The sequence below is a fragment of the Pristiophorus japonicus genome, chromosome 18 (genome assembly GCF_044704955.1).
Source record: "Pristiophorus japonicus isolate sPriJap1 chromosome 18, sPriJap1.hap1, whole genome shotgun sequence".
Taxonomy (NCBI): domain Eukaryota; kingdom Metazoa; phylum Chordata; class Chondrichthyes; family Pristiophoridae; genus Pristiophorus; species Pristiophorus japonicus.
Genome location: NC_091994.1, coordinates 70,437,314 through 70,456,092, shown reverse-complemented (window position 1 = coordinate 70,456,092; position 18,779 = coordinate 70,437,314). Strand labels below are relative to the sequence as shown.

At 52.2% G+C, this 18,779-nt stretch overlaps 1 protein-coding gene across 1 annotated transcript in view; it reads right to left on the bottom strand.

Moving 5' to 3' along the window:
• Positions 1 to 18,779, bottom strand: part of LOC139229054 (ephrin type-B receptor 2) — a 585,159-nt gene that overhangs the window by 12,975 nt on the left and 553,405 nt on the right. Inside the window, exon 14 of the mRNA XM_070860715.1 lies at positions 10,009 to 10,158. Coding sequence (XP_070716816.1) covers positions 10,009 to 10,158 — 150 coding nt within the window. The remainder of the gene's footprint in view (positions 1 to 10,008; positions 10,159 to 18,779) is intronic.

Below are 18,779 nucleotides of genomic sequence, written 5' to 3'. Positions count from 1 at the left end.
AAGGGATGTAATATAAACTGGGACAGTGCTTGAACCGACTGATAGTGGCTGGCACAGAGTGGGGCTCATGGACAGAGAGCCCCAACTCCATTTCCCTCCTCATTGCACCACCGATTGTAATTGATAAGGAATTGACTTCAATGGCTGTTGTTAATTTTAAAGTCTTGGAAATCGTATCCAAGATGTGAGCAATGCCTCCGTATAATCACCAAGGTAAAAAAACAGAAAATGCTGGAAATACTCAGCAGGTCAGGCAGCATCTGTGAAGAGAAACAGAGTTAATGTTTCGGGTCTGTGACCCTTCATCAGAAAATGTAAGTCGGTCCCTGGCCAGGAGTTCATTCCATAATGTAGCTGCCTGGCCAGTTGAAATTGGTTTGTGTCTGAAATGAATTTAAAGTCTGGACCTCGGACTGAGTGTGGACCTCGGTCTGAGCCCCGACCTCGGACTGAGTCTGGATCTCGGACTGAGCCCCGACCTCGGACTGAGTCTGGACCTCGGACTGAGCCCCAACCTCGGACTGAGCCCTGACCTCGGTCTGAGTCCCGACCTCGGACTGAGCCCTGACCTCGGACTGAGCCCTGACCTCGGACTGAGCCCCGACCTCAGACTGAGTCTGAACCTCGGACTGAGTCTGGACCTCGGACTGAGCCCCGACCTCGGACTGAGTCTGGACCTCGGACTGAGCCCCGACCTCGGATTGAGTCTGGACCTCGGACTGAGCCCCGACCTCGGACTGAGCCCCGACCTCAGACTGAGTCTGGACCTCGGACTGAGTCTGGATCTCGGACTGAGTCTGGACCTCGGTCTGAGCCCCGACCTCGGACTGAGTCTGGACCTCGGACTGAGTGTGGACCTCGGTCTGAACCCCGACCTCGGACTGAGTCTGGACCTCGGACTGAGCCCCGACCTCGGACTGAGTCTGGACCTCGGACTGAGCCCCGACCTCGGACTGAGCCCCGACCTCGGACTGAGTGTGGACCTTGGACTGAGTCTGGACCTCGGATTGAGGCTGGACCTCGGACTGAGTCTGGACCTTGGACTGAGTCTGGACCTCGGATTGAGGCTGGACCTCGGACTCAGCCCGGACCTCGGACTGAGGCCGGACCTCGGACTGAGCCCTGACCTCGGACTGAGTCTGGACCTCGGACTGAGCCCCGACCTCGGACTGAGTCTGGACCTTGGACTGAGTCTGGACCTCGGATTGAGGCTGGACCTCGGACTGAGCCCGGACCTCGGACTGAGGCCGGACCTCGGACTGAGCCCTGGCCTCGGACTGAGACTGGACCTCGGACTGAGTCTGGACCTCGGACTGAGCCCCGACCTCGGACTGAGCCCCGACCTCGGACTGAGCCCCGACCTCGGTATGAGCCCATCCTCGGACTGAGTCTGGACCTCGGACTGAGTCTGGACCTCGGTCTGAGCCCCGACCTCGGACTGAGTCTGGACCTCGGACTGAGTCTGGACCTCGGACTGAGCCCCGACCTCGGACTGAGCCCCGACCTCGGACTGAGCCCCCACCTCGGACTGAGCCCCGACCTCGGACTGAGTCTGGACCTCGGACTGAGGCTGCACCTCGGATTGAGGCTGGACCTCGGACTGAGCCCGGGCCTCGGACTGAGCCCCGACCTCGGACTGAGTCCGGACCTCGGACTGAGTCTGGACCTTGGACTGAGCCCCGACCTCGGACTGAGCCCCGACCTCGGTCTGAGCCCCGACCTCGGACTGAGCCCCGACCTCGGACTGAGTCTGGACCTCGGACTGAGTCTGGACCTCGGATTGAGGCTGGACCTCGGACTGAGCCCCGACCTCGGATTGAGTCTGGACCTCGGACTGAGCCCGGACCTCGGACTGAGCCCCGATCTCGGACTGAGGCCGGACCTCGGACTGACCTCGGACTAAGGCCAGACCTCGGATTGAGTCTGGACCTCGGACTGAGGCCGGACCTCGGACTGAGGCCGGACCTCGGACTAAGTCTGGACCTCGGACTGAGTCTGGACCTCGGACTGCGAGCCAGTTGAGTGAGCTGATTTTGCTGACTGTTTGAATTAGGTGTAGAGGGTGAATGATGTGCTCAGTAAATTAACTGAATAACTAAAGCTAAGGGGTTGAAATTCCATTTCTACCACCATCCGTTACCGTCGGTGGGAGGCGAATAACGGGCGGCACAGGCTGACCTTCGACGGTAAGCAGTGTCCACGCCTGCGCAGAAATTCAGTCAGCTCTTTGGCAGAGGCGCCAAGAGCTAACGCTATGCCGGGGCGCCACCCGCGTGGTGACATCATCCAGCGTGCCACGCCTCCCTGGCGTCTCTCGCGATGTTTAGTTTGAGCGTCGGCCTTCTCGGCATGCCTTCTTACAGCCTGGGAAAAGTGGTGAGTAAACAGCGGAACTCGGGTGGAATCGGCCAGAGAGCGAGGGAAGTGTTTTTCTTTATTTATTTCTTCATTTTTTCACGAGTTGTAACAGTGGGGAAGTTTGTGTGTGGGGTGAAGAAGTCTGAGGGCTAGACTTTCCACTAGGGATCCATCAGCAAAAAAAATGGGCCTTGTTCCAGCGAGGTGGAATGTCTCAGCCTTGCTGATCGCTGGTACATCGCCCATTTTTTTTGTTGCGATTTTCCACTTGCCCTTAGCCCAGCGATGTGGAATGGGGGATGTGGTTTTCCAGCGATGTCACGATCGCCCACCGAAAACGGAAGTAAAAAAAAGCTTTCCTGGCAACGGCATTCTGCGCATGTGTTAATTTTTTTTTTGGGACGATTTGTTTTACTGCGTTTTGGGAGGTCAGGGGTCATCACACATGCTCAGAAGGTACAGGGTAGAAAAGAAAGAGAGGGAGAGAGAGAGAGAGAGAATCAATTGAAAAGGCACTGAGACACATGGCCAAAATGAATAAATCGCAAGTGGAGGCGTCGGAGGGAGATAGGAAAAGGGCAAAGCCCTTTAGCGATGAGGCTAACGAGGCCCTCGTCAGTGAGGTGATTGCATGCTGGGGGGACTTAACTCGAGGTGCTCATGGAAAACCCCCACCGTGAGCATATCGAAAAATCTGGATAGAGATTGCTGCCGTGGTGACCTCAGCATCTAATGAGGCAAGGGGCTCGGACCAATGTCGTTAACGTTGGGATAGCCTGGTGGCTGCAGCAAGAGTAAGCAGCATTTTATTTTACTTATGAAAATTGTGAGTATAAAATTGAATCCCCTGGATGGAATTTTATTTAATGATTCATACGTGTATTACATAAACTCCATTTTAAGATCCTATAAAGTCCATAGAAAGATGTATATGTGTATATGTGTCAAGCTGTAGCATGTAACGTTTTAACTGTTGTGACTCCATGATACTACCTAGTCTATTAGCTTATGCTTATGCGCTGCTCTTTTCTCATTTACAGAAGAAGATATCGAACAACAGGGCAGAGCAGAGGCGTACTGGGGAGGGGGGCTCTGCTCCGTTGACTCCACTGACGGACCCGGAGGAGCGTGCGCCCGGGCTCGTAGGCTCCGAAACTCGTTCGGTCACCACACGCGGTCTGGCGGAGCCCAACGATGCATCTCGTGAGTAATGTGTCAAACAGTATTAAAGAGTAATGTACTGTGATGTCCTGTAAATATAATGCAATACAGAATATACAATTTATGTTTTGTCATGTAGCCTTTGTGCATTAGAAGCAGTCGCTGCAGTTTTCTGGGGTAGTGAAATGTATTGATATGTGAAGTCGCTCGTTAATGTGTGCATCCTTATGCTCTAAGCTCTTTAACAATCTCTAAGTTGCTTTTAAGGTCACCCTGAAACCTTGGTCGAGGTTCACTGACACGAAATGTTGAGGAGAAGGAGGAGGCGGAGGAAGAGGAGGGGGAGGAGGAGCAGCAGATGCCTACTGAGGCTGACGAGGAGGAGGACGACATTTATTGGGGGTATGATCCTGCAGTCGTCTCAATTGAGACAGAAGAGGCATCAGGACCAAGCGGCATGCACCCGGCAACACCGAGGCGCCCCATTTTGCGCATGCCGACTCCACGGAGGCCGGGTCAGCGAGGTCAGCAATCGCCTCCGGCTGATCACTTGGAGGGCTTGATGTCCCTGTGCGCGGAGACCGTCGTGATAGGTCGCAACCTTCTCCAGGGGTTCACACAGTTCGCGCAAGACTTCTCACAGGTGTCTGCCGTGCTACCCGAGCTACTGGAGGTAGCATGGCAGACCCTGGAAGGGGTACGCGAACAGACCGCCGCAACAAATGCCCATCAGCATGCGTTGCTGGCTGGACATGGCACTGCACCCCAAGGTGTCGTGTTACGTCCTGGTGACACCCCGAGCACGCAAGCGAGTACGGAGGATACAGTTCCTCTGGACTCGGAAGATGAGCCACTGCCCTCGTCTTCCACTCCAACACCACCACCACGGCAGGAAGTCTTGGCATTGCCCGCTGCAGGCCAGCGACGTCTTGGTCTGCGGGGACCAAAACGGGCGGGAGGGCTTAGGATGCGGCGGGGAAAGGATCTGAAGGGAGACGTGGCCCCAGGTAGGGACGGGGGTTTGGGGAGGGGGGGGAATGGTTAACATTCATATATAGTTGTGAGGGGAAGGAGGTGTTGGTGGGAGGGTGGGGGTTGTTGAATAAAAATCGTTCTGTCAAAATTAAAACTTTTATTTGAATCTAACAATTGTTGTGCATTGTCTTACAATAACGAAAATATAACTTTAGCTCAGTTAAGCATTAATGAAAATGTTGGACAATGGACAGGCAGGGCCAGTGCAGGCGAGGCTAAAACAAAACTCAACGTAACTCTAGGCAAATGCAACTTTTGTTTAACCATAACTGTAAATGTAAATTTCACTGTCTCCATTGCAAGTTCATGCAAAGCGTTCATTTATGAGCTGCTGACGCAACAGCTTTGCAACCGCATAACTCCCACGGAGTACTGTTCTTCCGGGTCTTCTGGGGGGAGGGGGCCATGAGACCATGGCTACATCGCCAGGCTGATTGTCCTCCCCGAGGTCCTCACCAGCCTCCTCCTCCGACTGCTCCTCGCCGGCTGGCTCTTCCATCTCCCCTCCTTCTGGAGGTGGACCTGCAGCCCCATCTGGCATTAGTTGTCCTCTCCTTATAGCTAGGTTATGCAACACACCACAATAAACTCAGCGACCTGGTCAGGGTGGTACTGTAGGCTGCCACCAGAATGGTCCAGGCATCTGAAGTGGCGCTTTAGGACTCCAATTGTCTTTTCATCGATGTTGCATGTTGCTTTGTGACTTTCATTGTAACGCTTCTCTGCTTCAGTGACGGGATTACGCAGAGGGGTCATCAGCCAACTGGCAAGTCCATATCCCTTATCCCCCAGCATCCAACCGTGACCTTCTGGCTGATTGACAAACAGGTCAGGGATAGCATTCTCACGTAGGATGTGGGCATCATGGATGCTGCCAGGAAATGTAACATTTACTGTCATGATTATTTGGTTGTGGTTGACAACAAGCTGCACATTCAGGGAGTGGAACCCTTTTCTGTTACAAAACGCCTCCGCGTTCTTTAAAGGGGCTTTCAGGGCAATGTGCATGCAGTCTATTGCTCCCTGAACCTTGGGGAAGTCTGCTATTCTCGAGAAACTCAAAGCCCTCTCGGTTTGTGCCTCCTTGGTCATTGGGAAGCTTATAAAGTCCATCCTGCGAGCGGAAAGGGCTTCAGTCACCTGCCGAATGCAGCAGTGTGTAGCGTGCTGAGAGATATGGCAGATGTCGCCGGCTGAAGCCTGAAAAGATCCCGATGCGTAGAAGACTAAGGCTGCAGTAACCTTCACCTCAACGGACAGTGCGGTTCTGATGGTGCTGGAAGGCTGCAGATCACCCTTGACGAGCTGGCAAATCTCATCGATGACCTCCTTCCGGAAGCACAGCCTCCTAAGACACGCGTTTTCGGACAAATTGAGGTAAGATTGCTTTTCCAAGTATCTTCGTTGGCTGTACGCTCGCCTCCTCTGTCTTCTCTGTCTCTGTCTACGCATTACTCTGCCACCTCTTCGATTGATTCTTTCAGAGACCAGCCAGTGAGCAGTTACGAGTAATGGCACAGAAAATATAGGCCCCATTACTATCAATAATTACTTTCACTTAATTAAACTACTCTCTCTACACCAACCCCAGTCTAACATTGTATACCAGTCAGTCTAATAGGCCCCAATAATATCAATAATTGTTTTCACTCACTATAAATGCACTTTTCACAAAAAAATGCATATCCACTAAGCTACTATCAATAAATTTATATACAATATAATATTCTGAGTTGATCTATCTATAAATAACTCTATAAATAACTCACAACTATCTAGCTCATTTTTTTCAGTTGCCTCCACCCTTCCTTCGATCTTCAAAATGGCGTCCGTTATGCCCATTTCCTTCTGTAAAGCCCGGGAAAAGCAACTATTTCTCAGCGATGTTTTCGGCCTTCCATCAGCCGGCGATGTGCCGAAAGTTGGGATGGGCCTTGTGCCGGCGATCAGCGTGGTGAAGTGAGCCGAAACTTGGGGGCTTATTTTTCCGGTGATGTTTTGGGCCTAGTTTCCACTTTTTACTCAAAATGGGCGATAGAGGTCCATTTTGGGCGATAGATAGGCCTTAGATGGGCGATGTGAAGTGTAAAGTCCAGTGCTGAGGGAATTTTCTTGCTTCCCGTTTCCCAGCAAGCATGGCGGCAACTTCCCGATGCGAGATTCAGTCGGCCATCTGAGCTCCCGCCCGAGGGTGAGTGTGCAAAGCCACTTTTTAGTGCTGCTCTCTCATCGTCGGGTGTAAAAACTGAATTTGGCAGTTGGAGCCTGTTGGAGTATTGTGTGCAGTTTTGGTCTCCTTACCTAAGAAAGGATATACTTGCCATAGAGGGAGTGCAGTGAAGGTTCACCAGACTGATTCCTAGGATGGCAGGACTGTCCTATGAGGAGAGATTGGGTCGACTAGGCCTGCATTCACTGGAGTTTAGAAGAATGAGAGGGGATCTCATTGAAACGTCTAAAATTCTGACTGGGTTGGATAGACTGGATGAGGAGAGGATGTTTCCCCGGGCTGGGAAGTCTAGAACAAGGGGTCACAGTCTCAGGATACGGAGTATGAAATTTCGGACCGAGATGAGGAGAAATGTTTTCACTCAGAGGGAGGTGAACCTGTGGAATTCTCTGCCACAGAAGGCTGTGGAGGCCAAGGCACTGAATATATTTAAGAAGGAGATAGATAGATTTCTAGACACAAAAGGCATTACGGGGTATGGGGGGAAAGCGGGAATATGGTGTTGAGATAGAGGCTGCATGGCTCCCAGTATAGCAATGCTCGGCTTCTGTCTGAGGGTTCCGGAGATGGGTCATGCTCCAGGTGGCAAGGCCATAACCTTTGTCCCCCAGCATCCAGCACTGGCCGATGATTGATGCTGGAACATGCGTGAGACACTGCTTTCATGCAAGATGAAAACATCATGGATGCTCCCTGGATATTGTGCATTAACTGCCATGATGTGCTGAGTATGGTCGCAGACGATCCGTATGTTCATGGAGTGGAATCCCATTAGGTTTCAGTAAACCTCTGGATTGTGTAAAGGTGCTCGCAGGGCAATGTGCGTAAGGTCAAGGACACCCTGAACCTTGGGGAAACCAGAAAATCATCCAAAATCTACAGCCCTCTCATTCTGAGTCTCCCTGGTCATTGGGAAGTTTATGAAGTCCATCCTGCATGCGTACAGTGCAGTAGTCACCCGGTGAATGCAGCAATGTGTAGCGTGTTGCGAGATGGAGCATATGTCCCCCGCTGATGCCTGAAAGTTGAGGCATAGAAGGCAAATGCCACAGTCACCTTCACCTCAATGGGCAGTGCAGTCCTGTTGGTGCTGGTAGGCTGGAGGTCTGCCTGTAGGAGCTGGCTTATCTCTGTCAGCACTCCTTTTCGAAAGCACAGCCTTCTAACACACTGTGCCTCAGAGAGCTACGGGTATGAGTGATGTTCCCTGTAAACTCGTGGGGGGGTGGGTACGGCCTGCACACCACACGTCTGCAGCCTCTTCGATTATGTTGCAAATGATCAACAATAAGCCTTCTTCCAGCTTGAAGCAGTATGAATATAGCAGCCAGGATGAATGGCTCCCAATCTAGCATGGCCCCTATCTTTTAAAATGTCCTTTATAAAACAAACCAGAAACTCACATAAAATTCACAATCAAAAGTATGCAGCAACGCAATGTTCTTCTCCCAATCCTTTTGATCACTCACAACTGTGACTTTCTCCTCTGCTTCCAACATGGCACCGTTAGCGCCTGGGGCACCCGGGGTCCGTCTGGTTTTTCTGGGCAGGTTTTTGGGCGGAAGCTAAATCGGGCGAAATGCACGAAAGTTCTGCCCGGGGCGCTAGCGCAGTGACACACGACCATTTACGCCATCCCAACGGTCAAGACAGTAGCGGGGCGATGATTTTAAACATCACCGCAAAACCATTGACGAAAGTTCCACCGGGCGCTAATCAATTTTGCGCCCTGCCGATGCGCTAAATGGGGTGCAAATCAGCTGAAAATCCAGCCCATAGAGTGGAACAGAGATAGCGGTAATATAGTATCCATAGATGCTGTGGAAGGTTTCTTAACACCACAGTTCCCACAGTTTAATAGAGGCTGGGATAGTTCACCACTGCTTCCTCATGCTTTTCCACATTGTTCAGGTAAAGACGACACTAAAATAGCAAGAATTATGGGCACAGTCCTGATATACATTAGGTTGGGATTCTGGAACAGGGAGGTGGTGGTGACCCCACACACGATTCTTTCACTAAATGTGGGAGTGTTGGTAGGCGTGAATACCACACAGAGAGAGCGCCCATATACAGATTGAAGATCCGTCATTGGCCAGCGACAGAACATGTGACAAGGGGACTGCAAACCCTCGAGCCATGGAGGCAAAGTTTCACACACGGATACTCAAACACAATCGGCAATGTCAAGCTGTGTTTTTTGAGGGTTAAGTTGAGATATGTAATATTACTTGATTTTATTCAGCTTGCTAAAGATAGCACATCAAATTTGGAAACTAAAATCACAAGCAGGACGGCAGTAGATTCCATACTAAACAATTCCAGGTTCAAACTTCCAATCTTTCCTTTGAACTCACCTACTCTATTGTATATGTTTTGCCAACTCTTATCCAGGTTAATATCAGCGGAGGGTTTTAACTTAAGGCAACGAGAGGGAGTGGAAGAAAAATCTGTCAATGTTGGTCACAACCCCCTCTCCATTTCACTTCAACACGTCACTGAGAGCATCATTGACAACCATTTCTAGTAAGTTAAGGGTCAGTTAACCCTCCACTAAATGAAGGCTAAAATGCGATGATTGGCATGCAACAGCTGGGAGAGGCAAATGGATCGAAACATTCAGGGCTGGAAATTGCCCTCTGACCCGTTTGGGGCGAATAATTCGAATTATGCCGCCCGGCGGGAGTCAGAGGGAAGAGGCGGGAAATTTGGCTGTTGGTTCAAGAAACCGCCTCCCAGTGCTTTCGGGCGCTGTTGGGAGACGTAATCGGGGCGGTGTCCACCACTGCCGTGCAAACCACATCAGCGCGGTGGCAATGATGTCAGCGCGATGCAGACATACCACAAAGTTTCACTCCCCTTCACTGAAAGGGGAAGTACGCTGCGAGGCCCACTGGGCCACCAGGGATGGGGTCGGCCGGGTCAGTGTCTGCCATTGTCGGGCAGAGCCAGGAGTCGTCCGGCAATTAAAACAAAATGGCGGCCGCGGCAGTGCGCCCTTCCCTGTAAGGGCGGCTGCAGCACTGGCAGCTTCCCGCCTTGCGAAGGGGGTCGGTGCGTGGCCGATAACGGGTCGGAGCACCGGTCGGGGCGGAAAGTCGGGGCCCCTGCCGCCTACCGCCAGTCGGATAGGCCTTATCGAAAAGGGCCTTAAAAAAAGGGCAATTTTGGCCTTTCCATGTCAAAAATCACATGTTTGAATAGCATTAGAGAAAATAACATACATCTTGATTGGTCATGTCCCAGTAAGGTCTCTCCCCATAGGACATCACTTCCCACATGACAATGCCGTAACTCCACACATCGCTGGCCGACGTGAACTTCCTGTACTGAATGGCCTCTGGTGCTGTCCACCGTATCGGAATCTTCCCTCCCTGAAAACAGAGAGAAGGAAGTTAGAGCCCCACATCTAACAGCATTCCAATTTGTTGGGTGTACATTGAAGCTGCCCCCCCCACCCCCCACAAATACCAAATGATTAATAAAATATGTTTTACATTTTACACAGCCATTTTGCCCACATAACAATGGTCTGTACTTCAAAGTGTAAATGTATCTGAAGCACTTTTGCCTGTTTTGGTGGGCTTTGAAAAGGTGCAATATGAAAACAAGACTTGCTATATTGTAAAACTAGTACAGTAAGTTATTCCTCCTCGACATCATATCTGAAAGGCGGCACCTCAGACAGTGCAGCACTCCCTCAGTACTGCCCTCCGACAGTGCAGCTCTCCCTCAGTACTGCCCTCCAACAGTGCAGCACTCCCTCAGTACTGCCCTCCGACAGTGCAGCTCTCCCTCAGTACTGCCCTCCGACAGTGCAGCTCTCCCTCAGTACTGCCCTCCGACAGTGCAGCTCTCCCTCAGTACTGCCCTCCGACAGTGCAGCTCTCCCTCAGTACTGCCCTCCGACAGTGCAGCTCTCCCTCAGTACTGCCCTCCGACAGTGCAGCTCTCCCTCAGTACTGCCCTTCGACAGTGCAGCTCTCCCTCAGTACTGCCCTCCGACAGTGCAGCTCTCCCTCAGTACAGCTCTTCCAACAGTGCAGCACTCCCTCAGTACTGCCCTTCGACAGTGCAGCTCTCCCTCAGTACTGCCCTCCGACAGTGCAGCTCTCCCTCAGTACTGCCCTCCGACAGTGCAGCTCTCCCTCAGTACTGCCCTCCGACAGTGCAGCTCTCCCTCAGTACTGCCCTCCGACAGTGCAGCTCTCCCTCAGTACTGCCCTCAGACAGTGCAGCTCTCCCTCAGTACTGCCCTCAGACAGTGCAGCACTCCCTCAGTACTGCCCTCCGACAGTGCAGCTCTCCCTCAGTACTGCCCTCCGACAGTGCAGCTCTCCCTCAGTACTGCCCTCCGACAGTGCAGCTCTCCCTCAGTACTGCCCTCAGACAGTGCAGCTCTCCCTCAGTACTGCCCTCAGACAGTGCAGCACTCCCTCAGTACTGCCCTCCGACAGTGCAGCACTCCCTCAGTATTGCCCTTCCGACAGTGCAGCTCTCCCTCAGTACTGCGCTTCTGACAGTGCAGCACTCCCTCAGTACTACCCTCCGACAATGCAGCTCTCCCTCAATACTGCCCTCCGACAGTGCAGCTCTCCCTCAGTACTGCCCTTCCGACAGTGCAGCACTCCCTCAGTACTGCCCTCCGACAGTGCAGCTCTCCCTCAGTACTGCTCTCCCTCAGTACTGCCCTTCCGACAGTGCAGCATTCCCTCAGTACTGCCCTCCGACAGTGCAGCTCTCCCTCAGTATTGCCCTTCCGACAGTGCAGCACTCCCTCAGTACTGCGCTTCCAACAGTGCAGCACTCCCTCAGTACTGCCCTTCGACAGTGCAGCACTCCCTCAGTACTGCGCTTCCAATAGTGCAGCACTCCCTCAGTACTGCCCTCCGACAGTGCAGCTCTGCCTCTGTACTGCGCTTCCGACAGTGCAGCACTCCCTCAGTACTGCCCTCCGACAGTGCAGCTCTCCCTCAGTACTGCCCTCCGACAGTGCAGCACTCCCTCAGTACTGCCCTTCGACAGTGCAGCTCTCCCTCAATACTGCCCTCCGACAGTGCGGCACTCCCTCAGTACTGCCCTCCAACAGTGCAGCACTCCCTCAGTACTGCCCTTCGACAGTGTAGCTCTCCCTCAATACTGCCCTCCGACAGTGCAGCTCTCCCTCAGTACTGCCCTCCGACAGTGTAGCTCTCCCTCAATACTGCCCTCCGACAGTGCAGCTCTCCCTCAGTACTGCCCTCCGACAGTGCAGCACTCCCTCAGTACTGCCCTTCGACAGTGCAGCTCTCCCTCAATACTGCCCTCCGACAGTGCAGCACTCCCTCAGTACTGCCCTTCGACAGTGCAGCTCTCCCTCAATACTGCCCTCCGACAGTGCAGCTCTCCCTCAGTACTGCCCTCCGACAGTGCAGCTCTCCCTCAGTACTGCCCTCCGACAGTGCAGCACTCCCTCAGTACTGCCCTTCGACAGTGCAGCTCTCCCTCAGTACTGCCCTCCGACAGTGCAGCTCTCCCTCAGTACTGCCCTCCGACAGTGCAGCACTCCCTCAGTACTGCCCTTCGACAGTGCAGCTCTCCCTCAGTACTGCCCTCCGACAGTGCAGCTCTCCCTCAGTACTGCCCTCCGACAGTGCAGCACTCCCTCAGTACTGCCCTTCGACAGTGCAGCTCTCCCTCAATACTGGCCTCCGACAGTGCAGCTCTCCCTCAGTACTGCCCTCCGACAGTGCAGCACTCCCTCAGTACTGCCCTTCGACAGTGCAGCTCTCCCTCAATACTGCCCTCCGACAGTGCAGCACTCCCTCAGTACTGCCCTTCGACAGTGCAGCTCTCCCTCAATACTGCCCTCCGACAGTGCAGCACTCCCTCAGTACTGTCCTTCGACAGTGTAGCTCTCCCTCAATACTGCCCTCCGACAGTGCAGCTCTCCCTCAGTACTGCCCTCCGACAGTGCGGCACTCCCTCAGTACTGCCCTTCGACAGTGCAGCTCTCCCTCAATACTGCCCTCCGACAGTGCGGCACTCCCTCAGTACTGCCCTCCAACAGTGCAGCACTCCCTCAGTACTGCCCTTCGACAGTGCAGCTCTCCCTCAATACTGCCCTCCGACAGTGCAGCTCTCCCTCAATACTGCCCTCCGACAGTGCAGCTCTCCCTCAGTACTGCCCTCAGACAGTGCAGCTCTCCCTCAGTACTGCCCTCAGACAGTGCAGCACTCCCTCAGTACTGCCCTTCCGACAGTGCAGCTCTCCCTCAGTATTGCCCTTCCGACAGTCTCTGGAATGGAAGTTGAACCCACAATCTTCCAATTCAGACGGGAGAGTATTGCCAACTGAGCCATGGCTGATACACAAGTAGTAGTAGCCCTGAGAAGGTGGTGGTGAGCCGCCTTCTTGAATTGCTGCAGTCTGTGCAGCTTTGATAAAATATGGCTTGCTGAGGCATTTCAGAGGGCAGTTAAGAATCAACCACATTGCTGTGGGTCTGGAATCACATACCGGCCAGACCGGGTAAGGGTGGCAGATTTCCTTCCCGAAAGGACAAAAGTGAACCAAGTGTGTTTTTACAACAATCCAATCGTTTTGTGGTCACCATTACTGATACTGCTCCTACCTGGCCCACTCTGCTGTCAGCCAGCTAGACCAGACTGCTGCAGCCCAGGCCAAGATGGTGTGGTCTGAAGCCCGGCCTTCTAGGCCCAGATGTGTTCGAGCTTGTACTCCAAGAGCATCTGCATTGTCCTCAATTGCAGGTCAGCAGCCTTCCACCCGCCATGCTGCAGCCACTGGCAACCCCTCGAAGGAGCACTAGGCCAGGCAAAGGCACAGGAAGGCAGGCACTAAGGGAATGCACAAGGTGATTAGTTTAATTTTGGAAGTATTTCCAAGTCAGGATGGTGTGTGAGGGAAAGTTGGATACCATGGGGCTGAAATTATCCCCTGCCCGAAGTGGGACGCTCCCACCCCGCTTTGTGTGTGTTTACCGCCACGGGGGTTGAGGCCACCTCCCGAGTGACATTCCACTCTTTATTTGTTTGTTTTCACTTGGACCTGGAAGTCGCTGTGAATGGGGGCGGTGAGTACACGAGAGGGGCGGATATGGGGTGGTGAGTACACGAGAGGGGCAGATACAGGGCAGTGAGTACATGAGAAGGGCGGATACGTGGCCGTGAGTACACGAGAGGGGTGGATACGTGGCCGTGAGTACATGAGAGGGGCGGATACGTGGCCGTGAGTACACGAGAGGGGTGGATACGTGGCCGTGGGTACATGAGAGGGGCGGATATGGGGTGGTGAGTACACGAGAGGGGTGGATACGTGGCCGTGAGTACATGAGAGGGGCGGATACGTGACCGTGAGTACATGAGAGGGGTGGATATGGGGTGGTGACGACACGAGAGGGGTGGATACGTGACCGTGAGTACATGAGAGGGGTGGATACGGGGCAGTGAGTATATGAGAGGGGCAGATACGAGGCGGTGAGTACATGAGAGGGGCGGTTATGGGGTGGTGAGTACACGAGAGGGGCGGATACAGGGCAGTGAGTACATGAGAGGGGTGGATACAGGGCAGTGAGTACACGAGAGGGGCGGATACGTGGCCGTGAGTACATGAGAGGGGCGGATACGTGACCGTGACTACACGAGAGGGGTGGATTCGTGGCCGTGAGTACATGAGAGGGGTGGATACGGGGCAGTGAGTACATGAGAGGGGCAGATACGAGGCGGTGAGTACATGAGAGGGGCGGTTATGGGGTGGTGAGTACACGAGAGGGGCGGATATGGGGTGGTAAGTATACGAAAGGGGCGGACACGGGGTGGTGAGTACATGAGAGTGGCGGAAGTTGGGGGCGGTGCGGAGTGACCACCTTGATGACATCATTATGGCACCGCGTCACATAGAAACATAGAAACATAGAAAATAGGTGCAGGAGCAGGCCATTCAGCCCTTCTAGCCTGCACCACCATTCAATGAGTTCATGGCTGAACATGAAACTTCAGTACCCACTTCCTGCTTTCACGCCATACCCCTTGATCCCCCGAGTAGTAAGGACTTCATCTAACTCCCTTTTGAATATATTTAGTGAATTGGCCTCAACTACTTCCTGTGGTAGAGAATTCCACAGGTTCACCACTCTCTGGGTGAAGAAGTTTCTCCTTATCTCGGTCCTAAATGGCTTACCCCTTATCCTTAGACTGTGACCCCTGGTTCTGGACTTCCCCAACATTGGGAACATTCTTCCTGCATCCAACCTGTCCAAACCCGTCAGAATTTTAAACGTTTCTATGAGGTCCCCTCTCACTCTTCTGAACTCCAGTGAATACAAGCCCAGTTGATTCAGTCTTTCTTGATAGGTCAGTCCCACCATCCCGGGAATCAGTCTGGTGAATCTTCGCTGCACTCCCTCAATAACAAGAATGTCCTTCCTCAAGTTAGGAGACCAAAACTGTACACAATACTCCAGGTGTGGCCTCACCAAGGCCCTGTACAACTGTAGCAACACCTCCCTGCCCCTGTACTCAAATCCCCTCGCTATGAAGGCCAACATGCCATTTGCTTTCTTAACCGCCTGCTGTACCTGCATGCCAACCTTCAATGACTGATGTACCATGACACCCAGGTCTCGTTGCACCTTCCCTTTTCCTAATCTGTCACCATTCAGATAATAGTCTGTCTCTCTGTTTTTACCACCAAAGTGGATAACCTCACATTTATCCACATTATACTTCATCTGCCACGCATTTGCCCACTCACCTAACCTATCCAAGTCACTCTGTAGCCTCATAGCATCCTCCTCGCAGCTCACACTGCCACCCAACTTAGTGTCATCCGCAAATTTGGAGATACTACATTTAATCCCCTCGTCTAAATCATTAATGTACAATGTAAACAGCTGGGGCCCCAGCACAGAACCCTGCGGTACCCCACTAGTCACTGCCTGCCATTCCGAAAAGTACCCATTTACTCCTACTCTTTGCTTCCTGTCTGACAACCAGTTCTCAATCCACGTCAGCACACTACCCCCAATCCCATGTGATTTAACTTTGCACATTAATCTCCTGTGTGGGACCTTGTCGAAAGCCTTCTGAAAGTCCAAATATACCACATCAACTGGTACTCCTTTGTCCACTTTATTGGAAACATCCTCAAAAAATTCCAGAAGATTTGTCAAGCATGATCTCCCTTTCACAAATCCATGCTGACTTGGACCTATCATGTCACCATTTTCCAAATGCGCTGCTATGACATCCTTAATAATTGATTCCATCATTTTACCCACTACTGAGGTCAGGCTGACCGGTCTATAATTCCCTGCTTTCTCTCTCCCTCCTTTTTTTTAAAGTGGGGTTACATTGGCTACCCTCCACTCGATAGGAACTGATCCAGAGTCAATGGAATGTTGGAAAATGACTGTCAATGCATCCGCTATTTCCAAGGCCACCTCCTTAAGTACTCTGGGATGCAGTCCATCAGGCCCTGGGGATTTATCGGCCTTCAATCCCATCAATTTCCCCAACACAATTTCCCGACTAATAAAGATTTCCCTCAGTTCCTCCTCCTTAATAGACCCTCTGACCACTTTTATATCCGGAAGGTTGTTTGTGTCCTCCTCAGTGAATACTGAACCAAAGTACTTGTTCAATTGGTCTGCCATTTCTTTGTTCCCCGTTATGACTTCCCCTGATTCTGACTGCAGGGGACCTACGTTTGTCTTTACTAACCTTTTTCTCTTTACATACCTATAGAAACTTTTGCAATCCGCCTTAATGTTCCCTGCAAGCTTCTTCTCGTACTCCATTTTCCCAGCCCTAATCAAACCCTTTGTCCTCCTCTGCTGAGTTCTAAATTTCTCCCAGTCCCCAGGTTCGCTGCTATTTCTGGCCAATTTGTATGCCATTTCCTTGGCTTTAATACTATCCCTGATTTCCCTAGATAGCCACAGTTGAGCCACCTTCCCTTTTTTATTTTTACGCCAGACAGGAATGTACAATTGTTGTAATTCATCCATGCAGTCTCTAAATGTCTGCCATTGCCCATCCACAGTCAACCCCTTAAGTATCATTCGCCAATCTATCTTAGCCAATTCATGCCTCATACCTTCAAAGTTACCCTTCTTTAAATTCTGGACCATGGTCTCTGAATTAACTGTTTCATTCTCCATCCTAATGCAGAATTCCACCATATTATGGTCACTCTTCCCCAAGGGGCCTCGCACAATGAGATTGCTAATTAATCCTCTCTCATTACACAACACCCAGTCTAAGATGGCCTCCCCCCTAGTTGGTTCCTCAACATATTGGTCTAGAAAACCATCCCTTATGCATTCCAGGAAATCCTCCTCCACCGTATTGCTTCCAGTTTGGCTAGCCCAATCTATGTGCATATTAAAGTCACCCATTATAACTGCTGCACCTTTATTGCATGCACTCCTAATTTCCTGTTTGATGCCCTCCCCAACATCACTACTACTGTTTGGAGGTCTGTACACAACTCCCACTAACGATTTTTGCCCTTTAGTGTTCTGCAGCTCTACCCATATAGATTCCACATCATCCAAGCTAATGTCGTTGAACTTAAAGGGGAGGGCACGCTGCCGGTGCCGCCAATGGGCAGTCTGTCACCCCCTCTTTGGTGCCAGGCCGCTGGCCCGGCCGAAACCCTCCCTGGTGGCCCAGTGGGCCGAAGTTTTGAAATTGTGGAGACGCTCCCCTTTAAGTGAAGGGGAGAGCCATGGTGACGCAGTGCCGTGATGATGTCATCGCGGCGGTCCACTCCGCACCGCCCCCAACTTCCACCCCTCGGGTGTTGCCACCGCCACGTATCTACCCCTCTCGTGTAGTCACCGCCCCCATTAAGAGCAATTTCAGCCCCATGGAGTACTATGTTGTAACTTTACCAGGTTGGCACCTCATTTTCAGGCAGGCCTGGTGCTGCTCCTGGCATGCTCTTCTACACTCCTCATTGAAGCAGGGTTCGTAATGGTAGAGTGAAAGCTATGCCAGGCAATGAGGTTACGTTCTGACATAAGAATGTAAAAACTGGCATAGAACGTGCAAAAGCAGCGCTACCAATCAGAGGTTCAACGGCATTATCATTGCCGAATCCTCCACCATCAACATCTTGGGGGTTACCATTGACCAGAAACTTAACTAAACCAGCCACATAATACTGCGGCTACAAGAGTAGGTCAGAGGCTGGGTATTCTGTGGCGAGTGTCTCACCTCCTGATACCCCAAAGCCTTTCCACCATCCACAAGGCACAAGTCAGGAGTGTGATGGAATACTCTCCGCTTGCCTGGCTGAGTGCAACTCCAACAACAGAAGCTCAATACCATCCAGGACAAAGCAGCCCGCTTGATTGGCAGCCATTCACCACCTTCAACATTCACTCCCTCCACCACCGGCGCACCGTGGCTGCAGTGTGTACCATCTACAAGATGCATTGCAGCAACTCGCCAAGGCTTCTTCGGCAGCACCTCCCAAACCAGGGAGCTCTACCACCAAGAAGGACAAGGGCAGCAGGCGCATGGGAACACCACCACCTCCACGTTCCCCTCCAAATCATACATCATCCTGACTTGGAAATATATCACCGTTCCTTCATCGTCGCTGAGTCAAAATCCTCCATAACAGCACTGTGGGAGCACCTTCACCACATGGACAGCAGGGGTTCAAGAAGACGGCTCACTACCACCTTCTCAAGGGCAATTAGGGATGGGCAATAAATGCCGGCCTTGCCAGCGACGCCCACATCCAGGAATGAATTTTTAAAAAAGGTAAGAGTGAGTGGGCCTCTGCCTCCTGTGCTGGTGACTCAGAGACCCACCAGTCTTGCTCTGCCTTTATTAAGCAGAGTAGGGGTATCCCCATTTGGAGGTCACTCCAGCTGTTTAATCCTTCTGAATCTACGGAGGAGGGACGGGGTCTGAAACATTTATGCCCTGACACTGACCGCACTTTGGTTAAGTGCAGGTATCTGTTCGTAAGATTCAA